The sequence below is a fragment of the Myotis yumanensis genome, unplaced genomic scaffold, assembly GCF_028538775.1.
Source record: "Myotis yumanensis isolate MYYU_CA2020_CCGP unplaced genomic scaffold, mMyoYum1.0.hap1 SCAF_7, whole genome shotgun sequence".
NCBI lineage: Eukaryota > Metazoa > Chordata > Mammalia > Chiroptera > Vespertilionidae > Myotis > Myotis yumanensis.
Window position 1 is genome coordinate 65,794,611 of NW_027223758.1, and position 14,329 is coordinate 65,808,939.

The window sequence follows — 14,329 nt, forward strand, 5'->3', positions numbered from 1 at the left end:
GCGGGAGGGAGGGGCGTGGCGAGCGGGAGGGAGGGGCGTGGCGAGCGGGAGGGAGGGGCGTGGCGAGCGGGGCGTGGCGGGGCCGGCGCCTGTTTACGTCCGGCTCCGGAGCGTCAGTGCGTCCGCCGCGTCTGCGCCATGGATATCAGCGACCTCTTCACCAGCTGCAGGAAGGGAGACGTGGGTCGAGTGCGGTGAGGACCCCGCAGCCCCGGGAGAGTGCGGCGCCCTCAGAGCGCCTCCAGCCCTGGGTGTGCAGGGGACGGCCGCGGGACAGGCGGGCGCCTTGGCCGCAGCACTCGATCCCCCAAAGCCCCCCCCCCCCCCCCTCACAGGCCACGGAGGGACCACGGCAGCCTCCCCGGCGGGGGTGCGCGGGGGCGGGTCCCCGAGGCGGTGCTGGAGAAGACCGCCACGGAAGGCCGGGAGGAGAAGTGGGCGGAGAGGAAGTTTACCCTCCGAGTGCTGGGGGCAGACTGGGGGCAGGCCTGGGACTCCCGATGTGGTTCCTCTCATGCCTCTGGACCTGGCGTTGGGAACATGTAGGGACCAGAATCGGCCTCTGGTCACCGGGGATTCAGAAATTCATAAAAGGAGTACTGGGAGGCAGCTGTCAGGACTGCCTAAAGCAAATATGGCGCTGAAATCACCATCTCAGTGGCTCTAGTGAAGGGAGACAGTGCCCTATTGGGGGTGGGGAACCTGTCTTCCTTGGCCCTTCCTTCCCCATTACTTATGCCCACAGCTTCCCTTGACCCCTCCCTCACATCGGTGCCCCCTAGGAGTTAGTTGGCAACTCCCAACGCTAAATGCTACGCAGCACTTTTTCGTGCAACCTGGATGTCCCCCAAGGCGGCCCTGCTCAGTGATGGCTCCACCACCATCCATGATGACCCCCCTACCTGGACATTCCATCAGCTACCTGCCTCCTGACTTCCGCCTTCTAGAATCTGTCTATTTCTTTCCATGCTTCCCTGCCACCAGAATGCCTGCAAGCAGCTTCCTCTTTGGACCCAAGCTGCCAGAGGGTCCTGTGGAAGCAGAGCAGGGGTCACTCCCAAATGCCTACAGGCCAGTTTCAGCCTCTTCAGCTCAGGGTCTGCCTTTTGTGTTCCCACCTCTACATCCTGCCTCACTGGCCCTTTTGCTTGGAATGTCTTTCCTGCTCTGGTCTGCCTGTCACCTGCCCTCACCTGGGGGAGACTTCCTTCAGCCAAAAAGAATGTCTTCCCTCCTTCCCCTTACACAGGTGTCTTCTCTCCCAGACTATGAGCCTGTCCTGACCCAGGCTCTGACCTCCCCTTTCCCTGCCCAGGTACCTGCTGGAGCAGCGAGACGTGGATGTGAATGTATGGGACAAGTGGGATAGTACCCCCTTGTGAGTGCTAGGGGATGGGTGGTCAGGGTGGGTGGGGCAGCCCCTTCAGTCCTGACAGCTGCCTCCCAGTACTCCTTCCTTCTCCCCCTCAGGTACTATGCCTGTCTATGTGGGCATGAAGAACTGGTACTCTACCTTCTGGCCAATGGTGAGGGAAGGGGACAGGAATACCATCCACCGGTGTGTGTGTGTACATGTGTACATGTGTTCAAGGGCTCTAGAGCATGTGTACGCATTTGCAAACACCCTTAAGTCCTCTCCCTCACCCCTACACCCAGTTAGCAAGTACTGTTAGCTCTACTTTCAGAACCTATTCTCTCCTCTGTCCACTTTCCATCTCCATTGCTCCTGCCCAACCCAGCTACAGCATCTCTTCCTGGACCATCTCTCCCTGGATGCAGTGCCAGCCTCATCACTGGTCTTATTGCTGCCCCTTCTGCCCCACCTACAGTCTGTTTGCTATGTTGTAGCCAAGTGGAGCTCAACAAATGTGATGAGCTTATTAAAATCCTCTAATGGCTCCCACTGTATTTAGCATAGAACTAGAATGCCTTGCTTTGCCTGGGAGCTGCTACATGGCCTGCTCTTCCTTCTCTGGCCTCCTCTTTGGCTCTCCCAAGTGCTCACTGTGCCAACCACACCGGTCTTCTCCTTGGTGCTCCAGCGCTCCAAGCTTGCTTCTGCCTCAGGGCCTTTACACGTGCTAGTCCTCCTGTTTAGAATGCCCTTTCCCAGATCTTTGCATGGCCAACTGTCTCACTTGATTCAGGTCTCTGTACATTGTCACCGCCACAGTGCCCTTCCTTGGCCTCCCTCTCTGGCAGCTGCCATCACAGTCACCCTTCATCTTGCTTTGTTTTTCTTCATAGCACCTGATATCATTTGTTAATCTGTTTATTGTCCTTCTGCCTCACTGGAGTGTCACTTCAGTGAGAACAGGACCCTGTCTTTTAATGGTAGTGTCCCCAGTGCATAGAACAGGGCCAGTCTCTGAGCCTATTCTGTTTTGTGTAGTTTGTGGTATGTGTGAGTGAATATGTGTATGTGAGTGTACAGGACTTTGCCTGTGTGCCTGAGCCCTGGGGTCAGAGTGGGCCCAGGGTCATTTAGGAAGGAGTCTCTAGGGCTATGGGCCCTACATGTAGGGAGAAGTGGAGGAGGAGGATGAAGATTAGGCTTTCCCCAGGCCCCTCCCCAGCTGCGGCATGCCACCTTATGGCCCTGCTAACTGATGAGCTCTGCTGCCCTTAGGAGCCCGCTGTGAGGCCAACACCTTCCACGGTGAACGCTGCTTCTATGGGGCTGCAAGTGATACCATCCGCCGGGCCCTGCTTGATTATAAGCAAGTGACACCCTCCTCCAGGAGGCGGGACTACTATGATGAATTCCTGCAGCGGTGAGATGGAGTGTGGGGCATCTGATGGCCTTTGCCCAGTGGGTCTGTGATGGGTGTGGCCTGCAGGGGGCTGAGAGCCTTCCTACAGGATGATATGAGGGACTGGAGTGGTGAGACGGAGGAGAGGCACTCTCCTGAGCCCTCTTCCACCTGTTCTCTACCCCCACCCGCCCCCCCAGGCTTCTGGATCAAGGCATCCACAGTGATGTGCTCTTTGTGGTGCACGGGAAGCCCTTCCGGGCCCATCGCTGCATTCTGGGTGCACGTAGCAGCTACTTTGCCAACATGCTGGATACCAAGTGGAAGGGCAAGAGCATCGTGGTCCTCAGACATCCACTGGTGCATCCCTCTCTGGGGCGGGAGAGCAGAGGGACAGCGGGGGGCTTGTGCTGGACCAGGCTCTGACCTTCCTTCCCGGCTCTCTGCCTGCAGATCAACGCTGTGGCCTTTGGGGCCCTGCTGCAGTACCTGTACACAGGTGACACCCCAGGCCTGGGTCGGGCGGGCAGGGAGAGGGCTGCGTTTCTGTCCAGCAGCAGGTCCAGCTGTAGCCTTGGGCTGACCTTCTATCACCTGGTGCTTTGTCCCCTGCATTGCAAGGCAGTTCCAGTTGCCTCCTGGGTTGGGTTGGGAGACAATGAGCTGGGCTCTGCTAGGGAAGAGCTTATTTCACCCCAAAACTGAGCCCCCTTTTATCTGTTCTGGGGTCTGTAGAACTCAGACAATGGCTCTTGAGGGGAAATTAAGGCAGCATGTAGGCCCAGAAATCTCAGCAGAGGGACCACCTATGAAACTCCATGTGCCTGGGCACTGCTAACGGCCGCTCTCGGGCTCTGAGCCTCCCACGCTGCACCCAGGTGGCCTGGATGTCGGTGTGGAACACATCAGTGACTGTGAGCGCCTGGCCAAGCAGTGCCAGCTATTGGATCTGCTCAACGACCTGGAGGCCAAGTGCAAGGAAGTGTCTGAGTTTGGTACGTCCAGACTTTGGGGTTCAGGGCTTTGGGCAGGAACTGGCAGGGCCAACCTGGCTTCCTGAAGCTGCACTATCTCTGCAGTGGCGTCCAAGCCAGGCACTCATGTGAAGGTGCTGAGCATGAGGCCCCCCGCAGAGGACCCCCGGCTCCGGGAGGACCTGGCCTTATTGGCTGACTGTGCCCTGCCCCCTGAGCTCCGAGTAAGCACACAGGGGCCTGGGACTGGGCCTGGTGGGCAGGTGACTTACCTGGGACAGCTGTGGTAGGCAAGCCCCACATTTGGGTTCAGTTCCTTATGTGGCCTTGAGCCATTCACTTCCCTTTTCTGAGCCTAGTTGTTTACTTTTGTTGTTTGTCTTGTATTTAAATTTGCAAATGAGGTTGCAGTTCACCCCCCTTCACCCCTCCAGGATCAAGCTAGAGTGGGCTCTTGGCTGAGGCCAGCCACTCTGCCTTCTCTCACCTACATTATCTAATGGTGTCTCCTCTCCCATCCCCCAGGGTGATCTTGGGGAGTTGCCTTTCCCTTTCCCTGATGGCTTCAACAGCTGTCCTGATGTTTGCTTCCAAGTGGAGGGTTGCAGCTTCCTCTGCCACAAGGTGCTGTCCACCCCACAGCTCCCTAAACCCCTGTCTTAAGCCCTAGGCCAGCTTCTGTGGGCACAGCCCAGGCCCTGGCCTTTCCTAAGCCCAGCCTCCCCCAGGCCTTCTTCTGTGGCCGCAGCGACTACTTCCGGGCCCTGCTGGATGACCACTTCCGAGAGAATGAAGGGCTAGAGGCCTCTGGTGGCCTCCCAGCCATCACCCTGCATGGCCTCTCGCCCCACGTCTTCACCCATGTGCTCTACTACATATACACCAACCACACTGAGGTGCGGACTGGGGTGGGCTGTGTGCACTGTGCCAGGGGCAAGGGGTGGGGGGCACAATGGTCAGGACAGGTACACAGCCCATGTCACTGTGGGGCTTCAAGGGTCTGCCCAGGTCCTCACTGGCTCTGAGGGACAGGTTTCCCATGAGGCTGGAGAGCGAGTGTGGGGCCCACTTAGATTTTTCTTTCAGGCAGAGGGGTCCTCATTAGATCCACGACAGGAATGAGTGACGAGACCTATGTCGTGAGCACTTGACACTTGGGGACGTAGTGTCAGCCACCTAGGGCCCCCAACTTCTTCAGCCAGAGGACAGTGACGCTGGGTTCCCACAACAGTGGGAAGCCCTGAGCCCCTGCCTTTAGTTTGCTGCAGACCCCTAGGGTTCTCTGCCTCCCTGTGTCTTCACCTGCCCCAAGGCTCCCCTAACATAAGGTGACATGGGCAGCAACAGATAGACCAGAGTATCCTCTGCCAGGGTGTTCTCTGGCAGGGTGTGTGCGTGCACACGCAAAGGTTACTGTAATAAAGAAGCCCCCAAATATGGTAACTTACAGAAGAGAGAAGCTTCTTCCTCCTTCAGGTGGAGGTGAGTACCCTCTGGCAGGCCAGTCCATCTTGGGCTGCAGGCCACGTACAGCCCATTTCATTAATACATTTTTACTGGAACACAGCCGTACCCATTCATTTCTCTACTGTCTGTGGTGGTTTTGCACAATGGCAAAGCCGAGCAGTTGTAACAGAGACCCTGTGGCACAGTATTTACCACCTAGTCCTTTAGAGAACCCCTCCTACCTATTTATTTCATTTCTTCTGCGGTATAGTTCAGCTCTCTGGCCCCTGCCACCTAGCATCCACCTTGGCCCATCCTGACCCTAGAAAGAGCTTTGCCACCCAGAGGGCAACTTCTTAATGACTCAGAGCAAGGACTTGGGCTCCAAACCTGGTTTTACTCTGGGTTAGCCTCACCCCTACCCCAGAGCTGGGTGATCTTGGGCTAGTTACTCAACTGTTTTGTGCCTCAGTTTCCCCCTCTAGAAAAGGGTGATACTGATAGTTATTAGCTCCTAAGGTCTTGTGCAAATGAATGTGTATGTTGCAAGTACAGTGCCCGGCACAAGTAAGCACCATGCATATGGCCTGTGAGGGGCTTAGCAGAGGTCCTGTTTGCTCCGTTTCCAGCCTGCTCCCTGTGGCCATCCACAGTCTGGGTGGAGCACATGGTCTCTCCCAGCACAGGGTACAGCTATGGCTGTGCCCTAAATCCCACAGCCTCTATGGGTGGGAAGGAGCTGGTAAATAGTTACTCCCCCACCTTTTTAGTAGGGTCCTTGCCTCAGTTTTTACAGAAGCAACTTCTGTCACTTTTCTGGCAGCCTTTTAAGGCAGACATGATTGTGTCTGCATCTCACAGAGGATCTCAAGCACAGAGGTGACGTGATTGGCCCAAGGTCCCACAGCTAGAATTTCCAAGCTCAGGTGTGTGTGATTCAGAGCCCAGGCTCTGCCCTGCCTGAGCTATGGGAACCCCAGACTCTGTGTCCCTTCTGGTCCCATGGGTGCCTGCAGAACCTGGGTCAGGTACCTGGCAAGGGGAGGAAGCTTCTGCTCTGCCCGAAGCCTCCACCTTCTGGCCAGCAGGTCCCAGCCTTGCTGCCAGCCCCTGAGAGGCCTTGGTGACCTTAGGGTGCACCCTCCCTCATCCCTTTTTTCACTGCAGGTGCCCCCGGAGGTGGCCTATGATGTGCTGAGCATGGCCGACATGTACCTGTTGCCGGGCCTGAAACGACTGTGTGGCCGCAGTCTGGCCCAGCTGCTGGATGAGGACAGTGTGGTGGGCCTGTGGCGTGTGGCCAAGCTGTTCCGCCTGGCACGCCTCGAGGACCAGTGCACTGAGTACATGGCCAAGGTTATCGAGAAGGTGGGCCGGTGGGAGCTTCAGTGGGTGGGGGCAGGCTGTGGTGGGTGGCAAGCAGCGGTGTGCCCTGAGTGTGCCTGTTCACAGCTGGTGGAGCAGGAGGACTTCTCGGAGGCTGTGAGGGAGGAGGCGGCGGCTGTGAGAGGCCGGCAGGAGCAGGACTCCATCCCTCTGGTAGATGACATCCGCTTCCACATCACCAGCGTGGTGCAGACCTACAGCAACATTAAGGAGATGGAGCGGCGGCTACACGCACTTGAGGACCTGCTGGTGTCCATTGGCCTGGACTGCTGACTGACACTGGGCCACGGGCTCCCTGTGGACTACGCATGTGGTTTGGTTGACCATGTGCTCCATTGTGTGCTCCTTGCACCCTCCAGGGCATCGTGGTGTGTGGAAGAGACTCATTGAGGCTCCCTACCCTGGTGTGCTTGGAGGCCCCAGGGAGGGTTACCTAGGATGAGCTTCCTCCCCCGTGCACAAACCAGCCCCCTCAGCCCTGGGCTGGGCACCACTCAGGGAAACCTGGGGTGGGATCTCTTAGCCTCCTTCCCCAGGTCCCCCTCCCCTCCACTCTGGCTCTCCCTGGCTGCTTGCTTCCTAAAACCAAGCCACCTTCTCACAGGCACAGAGATGGCCAGGAGGGAGCAGCAGAGTCTGTGTGGCAATAAAGCTTGAATTCACTGGGAACTTGAGCCCCGGGAAGATGGTGAGATGGGGTGTAGGGGCAGTTTCTGGAGTTGGGGACCCTCATGGAGAGGTTTAGGTGCCCAGCAGGGGCTACTCAGGGATTAGGGGTTGCCCTGGGTCTATGGGTCTTGAGTAGGCAACCCCTGTTTGTGGGGGCCCTGAAATCTCCCAGCTGAGCTCATCACACCCCTGCCCCAGAGCAGGACTCCCCTCAGGGCACAGCTTTCCCCCTGGGCTCCTCTTGGTGAACTCACACTGACCAGCTGCCTGGCCTGGGGGCCCTGGAGGATGTTGAGTGGGATAGGGCTGACTGAGGACACAGGCTGCTTCCCCCTCAGGCCAAGTAAGGATTGGCTTCTGAGCCATAGCATTTCTAGCACTCATTCACTGAGCACTTACTCTGTAAGGAAGGCTGTTCATATGGCTGAAGTGTCTGATCATCCCTGCCCATGATCCCAGGCACCGGGACAGGCTGGGCCACAGGCAGGACCGAGGAGAGGCCTGGCAGCAGCTGCCTCTGCAATCCCAGGATGCAGGGCCAGGAGAAGTGGGTGCAGAGAAGTGAAATGGGGAGGAAGCCCTCTGACTCTCCCACTCCCCACCTCACTGGCCACTGGCTTGGGCCTCGTTCCAAGAGGGGGGCTGTACCTCCACATCCCCTCAGCCCCAGGCCAGCCTCCTCCTGGACTTTATTAGGGAGGTCAGAGGTGGCTTTCTCAGGATGTCCTTCAGGCTTTCAGACCCCTACATAGCCCCTATCTGGTCCCTGAGGCCCAGGTGTTGTGTAGGTAGCTAGATCTTAAAGGAAGAAAGCAAAGGGAATCAGACATTATTGTTTCACCAGGAAGTTACAGCTTCACACACTCCCAGGGAACCACTGGTCCTTTCCTGCCAATCACTGGGGCAAGGGACAGAACAATGAAGGGGGAGGTACACAGTGCGGAGTAGGAGTAAATTAGCTCAGGGAGGTGCTTCTATGAGGCATGCGCATAGAAGCCAAATGGCCACGGAGGACTGTCAGTCAAGCCTGGGGGAAGAATGGATTGGTGGGGGTGGTCCCATCAGAAGCTCCGGAAGCTTGGAAGTTGATTGGTTACTTTGAATACACGGGTCCTTCCCAAACCCAGGTAATCTAATCCCAGGAAACAAAGCCAGTCCTCTCTCCCTCCCTCTCAATAGCACACGCTCACCCTTTCCTTCACTTGTTCTCACTCCATAGCCATGTGGCTTTAGCAGTCCCATGGCCATTCTCTAAACACAGGCTCCAGGCCGAGCCTGGATACAGCAGCACAGCTAGGATTGCTGCCAGGAACCCGAACCAAGCCAGCTGGGTGGTGAGAAACTGTGGACTGGACTCAGCTTTAACGTGGCCCAGGGTCTCTGGACACTGGGTCTATTTCTGGCCCTGATGTCCCATGGCAGGAGGGACAGCGATGGGACATGGGGAACTGCCTTCTACTTCCACCCAAATGAATCTTACCACCAGACCTCATCCTCCCTTGTGGATCTCCCAAAATGATTTTTTTCTCAACACCGCAAGGACCCACGTCCATCGGCAACAGAGCTGCACCCCAAGGCTGAAATCCGAGTGGTGCCCGGAGCCCGGGGAAGAGTCAGAAGCTCACTGTTCTTCCACCGGCTGGATGCTGGGCATGGTGGCCCTCCCTGCAGTTTCATGTCACTTCACACCTGTTACTCTTGTTGTTTTCCAGAACTTGGGGGGAATCTTTTCCCTTCCCTCTCCAGTGCATTTCATCTGTGTTGGTCCAGTAGGGGAAGCTGTAAGGGCTGAATGACAGGATGAGCGATCAGTTGAACAAGTTAGCAGGTAGGCTGGGAGGAGTGGTGAGGAGGGGGAGCTCGCCAAGCTGTCAGGGGTGGTCCTGCTGGTGGAGAGCAGGGTTTATGCAAGGTCCTGGGAGCCTGCAGGAGCCTGACATGAGACGAGGGGTCAGCATGGCCAGAGGCCAGGAGTTCCCACCCTGGCTCTCTTACTGCCTGGTCCCGTGCTGTGCGTTTGCCTCTCTATAAATGGGAAGTCATTTTCATAGTAATTCCTTGATTGGGGTGTTGAGTTACTACTTGGGAAGGGCTCAGTGCAGCACTGGTTGTAAGTGCTGAGCCTAGAGAGGAGGTGTAAGTAGGAAGTGAAGGGGGGGGGGGCACTGACTTGCATATTTGAAAGTTTACTTGGGTGTGCCCCACAACCCCAGCTTCTAAACACAGGACATGATGTCCCAAAAAGGAATGGAGGAGGAGTGCTGAGTGGGAGTTGGGGGTTCATCTGACTTGTGTGTAGTTTTCTTTCTTTTTTAAAAATGTTTTTATTGACATTTAGAGAGAGAAGAAGGGAGAGGGAGAGAGAAACATCGATCAGCTGCCTCTTGCACACCCCCTATCCGGGATCGAGCCCACAACCCAGGCATGTGCCCTGATGGGGAATCAAACCAGCAACCTTTCGGTGCATGGATGACACCAAACAACTGAGCCACACCTACCAGGGCACTTGTGTGTAGTTTTCCATACTTTTAGAATATGTAGTGTGTAGCTGTACTATGTTAAGAATGGAAAAGCACACCTATCCCTCACTTCATTTTAATTAATTCCTGATAAGTGCAAAACGGCTGAATGAAAAAATATAAATTTTCATAAATTTAATGGGTAATATACGTATTCTGTCCTAATTCAAGGTAGCCACATACTTTTCACTGCAGGAAAAATAGATCAACAAACACTGACAAAATAAGCAACAACAGAAAAGAAACACTGCTTATACACATAATGTAATGTAGGGGGATGGTTTGTTTATGCCCCTGAGAAGAGAAAAGGAGTGATGGTGGGGCAGGGCGGAGACAAGATCAGTAGCAGTGCTGTGCTGAGTCATACTAAAATTGGATGCAAAAAGAAAAGCCAGATCCTAACTATTTAAAATATTATTTGGTTTATCATTCTTTTGCATTAATTTTGATTTTAAAAATTACAGTATTATCTTGATTACTAAGATTTTTAGTGCCCTATTACATTTTGTGTCTAGGTGAGTGCAAAGGTGCCCATTATGGTATCTATAGTAATAAAAGCATAATATGCTACTTAGACCTGACATCATTATGGACATCCTTCCAGACGACCTTCCGGACAAAGCCAGGGCTGCGAGGGAAGCCCGGGTCCCAGATGCCAGAGGGAAGCCGGTGCCGGTGCCAGCAGCCTGGGGAAGGAAGGCCTACTCTTGCACGAATTTCATGCATTGGCCTCTGGTTACAAATAAACAGGAAACAAGCAAATAGCCTCTGAGTTGTAATCACGGAAGGAAATTATGGAATAGATGTGGCTGCAAAGATGTCAGTGCAGCTTCTGTTTCCCCAAGGGAAACATGGGCTCGTTCAGTCCACCTTGGGTGTGCCCCACAACCCCTTTGGCCCTGACCCAAATAGTTGTTACAGGAGGTAAGTCTACAGTGAAAAAATAAAGTATTTTTTTTCACCCATTCTCTAATATCCTCTCCACATGAAGGAAAAAACGAAGAATGAAAAATTTGCATCATATCTTCTTTCCTCTGCCTGGAAAACTACATAGCCTTCAATGCCCCCTCCCACTGCAGCAGACTGAGAAACCCAAGGCAGGGTGAGGTTGCCACCTGGCCACTGGCATCGCAAAGTCAGGAGTGTTCTTGCCAGGACTTAGGGCAGCTTTAGTCCCTGGAGCAGACATTTGAAGGTATAACATTTTTCCACTTTGGGGAAAACTGTACCAGAGAACTCAGAGTCAGGTACTTCTGAAGGAAGAGGCCCTGGGGCCCACAAGCCTTAGGGCGTTACTGCCTGAAGAAGGTTTAAGATACATAACCCCTGGACACAGACAATAGGGTGGTGAAGGCCTGGGGTGGGGCTAGAAGAGGTCAATGGGTGGAAAAGGACATAGGTAATACTTTCAGCAATAAATTTTTTTTTTTAATTAAATCTTTATTGTTCAGATTATTACATTAGTTACTCTTTTTTCCCACCATAACTCCCCTCCACCCAGTTCCAACCCCACCCTCTGCCCTCACTCCCCACCCACTGTCCTCATCCATAGGTGCACGATTGTTGTCTAATCTCTTCACTCACCCCCACACCCCTTTCTCCCCCCCCCCCCCCAAGAATAGTCAGTCCATTCCCTTTCTATGTCCCTGATTCTATTACAATCACCAGTTCATCAGATTATTTATTCACTTGATTTTTAGATTCACTTGTTGATAGATGTGTATTTGTTGTTCATAATTTGTATCTTTACCTTTTTCTTCTTCTTCCTCTTCTTACAGGATACCTTTCAGCATTTCATATAATACTGGTTTGGTGGTGATGAACTCCTTTAGCTTTTCCTTATCTGTGAAGCTCTTTATCTGGCCTTCACTTCTGAATGATAGCTTTGCTGGATAAAGTAGTCTTGGTTGTAGGTTCTTGGTATTCATCACTTTGAATATTTCTTGCCATTCCCTTCTGGCCTGCAAAGTTTCTGTTGAGAAATCAGCTGACAGTCGTATGGGTACTCCCTTGTAGGTAACTGATTTTCTTTCTCTTGCTGCTTTTAGGATTCTCTCTTTGTCTTTTGCTCTTGGCATTTTAATGATGATGTGTCTTGGTGTGGTCCTCTTTGGATTCCTTTTGTTTGGGGTTCTCTGCGCTTCCTGAACTTGGAAGTCTATTCCTTTCACCAGGTAGGGGAAGTTTTCTGTCATTATTTCTTCAAATAGGTTTTCAATATCTTGCTCTCTCTCATCTTCTGGCACCCCTATAATTCGGATGTTGGTACGCTTGAAGCTGTCCCAGAGGCTCCTTACACTATCTTCATATTTTCGGATTCTTTTTTCATTTTGCTTTTCCGGTTGGGTGTTTTTTGCTTCTTCGTATTTCAAATCTTTGACTTGATCCTTGCGACCCTCTGGTCTGCTGTTGGGAGTCTGTATAATATTCTTTATTTCAGTCAGTGTATGCTTAATTTCTAGTTGGTCCTTTATCACAACATCGAGGGTCTCATTAGATTTCTTGAGGATCTCACTACATTTATCGGCGGTCTTACCAGTCTTTTCGAGGGCTTCTAAACAGTTCTTTAAAGACCTTAAAAGTGTGGTTTTGAACTCTATATCCAACAGTTTGCTTTCCTCCAATTCTGTCGTTTGTGTCCTGTTTCTTTGTCTCGGCATTTTTTTATGCTTCGCTGTGTCGATAGAGTGCCTTTCTGTGCTAAGTGTCCCAATTACCTAAGGTAGACACTCTTGGTGCACCCCCTTGTGGGCTTTGTGCACAGTCTTGTTGTGGTTAAGCCTTGATTGTTGTAGTTATCACTGTGAGGAATTGACCTCCAGGTCAATTGGCTGTGAGAATCAGCTGTGTCTGCGGTGGGAGAACTTCTGTGCTGGAGACACCCCTCTGGGGCTAGACTTGCTTCGATGGGGCTTTGGTGCTCACTGAGTCTGCCTCCTGAGTGTGTCTTTTATGGTTCCACGGAGCTTAAAGCTGGATGGTCCCACTCTCAATAAATATTTTTTTAAAGAAAAGATACAAAGAGTTGCACAGTGGCACTACACCTGGGGCTTTGCCACCCACCCTCCTCCTCTGGGAGGCAGCAGGGTGCCTAAGTCTGGAGACTTGGGCTGGGACTCAGTGTATGGCTTTGAGCAAATCACTGAATCCCTGAGAGCCTCAGTTTACTTAGTCTAAACGGGAGCAACAGCACCAACCATGCAGAGCTGGTGTGAAAATTAAATGGGGACATTGTTCCTGGACAGGACCTGGGCCTTGAGCACGTCTGCCTCCGGCTGGCCTATAGCTTGTGAGTTCTTGACTAAGTGCAGGAAAGATTTCCCAATGCAAATCCAGGTGATTTTGAGAGTGCATTTATTAAAGCTGGGGACAGGGAGACAAAGAAAGGGGTAGGACAGCAGAAACAACAGGAGAGAGCCTAGGCGGGGCTGCTTTGGGTCTCTGGAAATGTTACAGGAGAGAAATGAGCTTTGGCTCATTAAGAAAAGTCACAGTGAAAAGTGAGCCAAGGTGAGGCTATGGTTAGCTCATTGGAAAGTCAGAGAAAAAGGGGGCCTTGGAGACAGGTTCAGGGGGTAAGCCCAGGACGAGCTGCCACTGCTCAATCCTCTGGTTACAAGTCTCATGGGGACCCTTAGAGTTTAGGAGATAACACACAAAAGGGAGAGAGGAAGGCGTTAGGGCGTGCTTTAGAGCAGCGGTTGCCAACCTTTTGGGCCTCACAGGCCCTCAAACTTGGTCACCAAACCTTGTTGGTTTTACCTCTTTAAGAGCTGCTTCCTCAGTATCCCCTTCTGTCCCCATTGCCACAGGCCCCTGCCTCACCAGCAACCCATTCTCACAGCCCTGTTGGCATCTTCCAGGCAGATTCTGAGCCTGGGTCCCCTCCTTGAAAGCCCTGGTGTGCACGCTTCGTTCCTGGGCACAGCCTGCTGGCTCTCCCTGATTCTGAGCCCTTTTTCGGGGGCACTTGGCTTATTTCCCAGCCTTCCTTGCCCCAGTTCTAGATGGGAACTGAAGTACTAGATGTGAGCTCTGCTTTGTTCCTTGAAAGGCCCAGACCTGCCCCTTTCCTCCTTCCCCTCTGGTTGGCTGGAACCAGGATGCGGGGGCAGGAGCTGGAGCAGCCATTCTGGACTGCGGGCTGGAAGCTGCCTGCTCCAGACAGCAGGTTCAGGAGAGCGAAAAGGGGAGGAGAGAGGCTCCTGCTGCCTCCTCCCACGAGCCTCCATCCTGGTCTGGTGTGTTCTCTACCTGAAGCCACAGGCTGAGTAGTGCTGCTCCAGTGACACCCCCTCCAGCCACAGCTGTCGCCCTCCCCTGTGGCTGGCCCAGCGCTGCACCTACCCCATGGGTTCCCTTCACCACACTGTCCTTGTTTGGGTGCTGGGGAGGGGGCCCTAGGTTTCCTGAAAGTCCCAGGTCTGGGACCAACCTCTACCACCAAGTCTTCCCTTGAGCCCCATGAGCTCCCACACCCACTTATCTCCCTGTTCTCCCACAGGGCCTTCCCTGGAGGGAACACTGGCCTGCAGGGCCGGCCCCTTCGTGCCCTGTCTCATTTCTTGACCCTCCGCTCTTC

General features: G+C 53.6%; 1 protein-coding gene across 2 annotated transcripts; it reads left to right on the forward strand.

Annotated features, from left to right (window-relative positions):
* The first annotated feature begins 115 nt into the window (after positions 1-115).
* Positions 116-9,886, forward strand: ABTB1 (ankyrin repeat and BTB domain containing 1). 2 transcript variants are annotated; one of them, XM_070420746.1, is made up of 12 exons: positions 116-194; positions 1,316-1,378; positions 1,471-1,526; positions 2,630-2,774; positions 2,954-3,113; positions 3,207-3,252; positions 3,632-3,748; positions 3,833-3,951; positions 4,253-4,351; positions 4,456-4,623; positions 6,341-6,541; positions 6,626-9,886. In XM_070420746.1, exons 1-12 carry the CDS (start codon positions 139-141, stop codon positions 6,830-6,832), a joined length of 1,437 nt encoding a protein of 478 aa, XP_070276847.1. In that variant the 5' UTR covers positions 116-138; the 3' UTR covers positions 6,833-9,886. The 2 variants fall into 2 exon arrangements, with proteins under 2 accessions (XP_070276847.1, XP_070276848.1); XM_070420747.1 differs by lacking the exons at positions 1,316-1,378; positions 1,471-1,526 and having other exon boundaries at positions 123-194.
* The last annotated feature ends 4,443 nt before the right edge of the window (positions 9,887-14,329 follow it).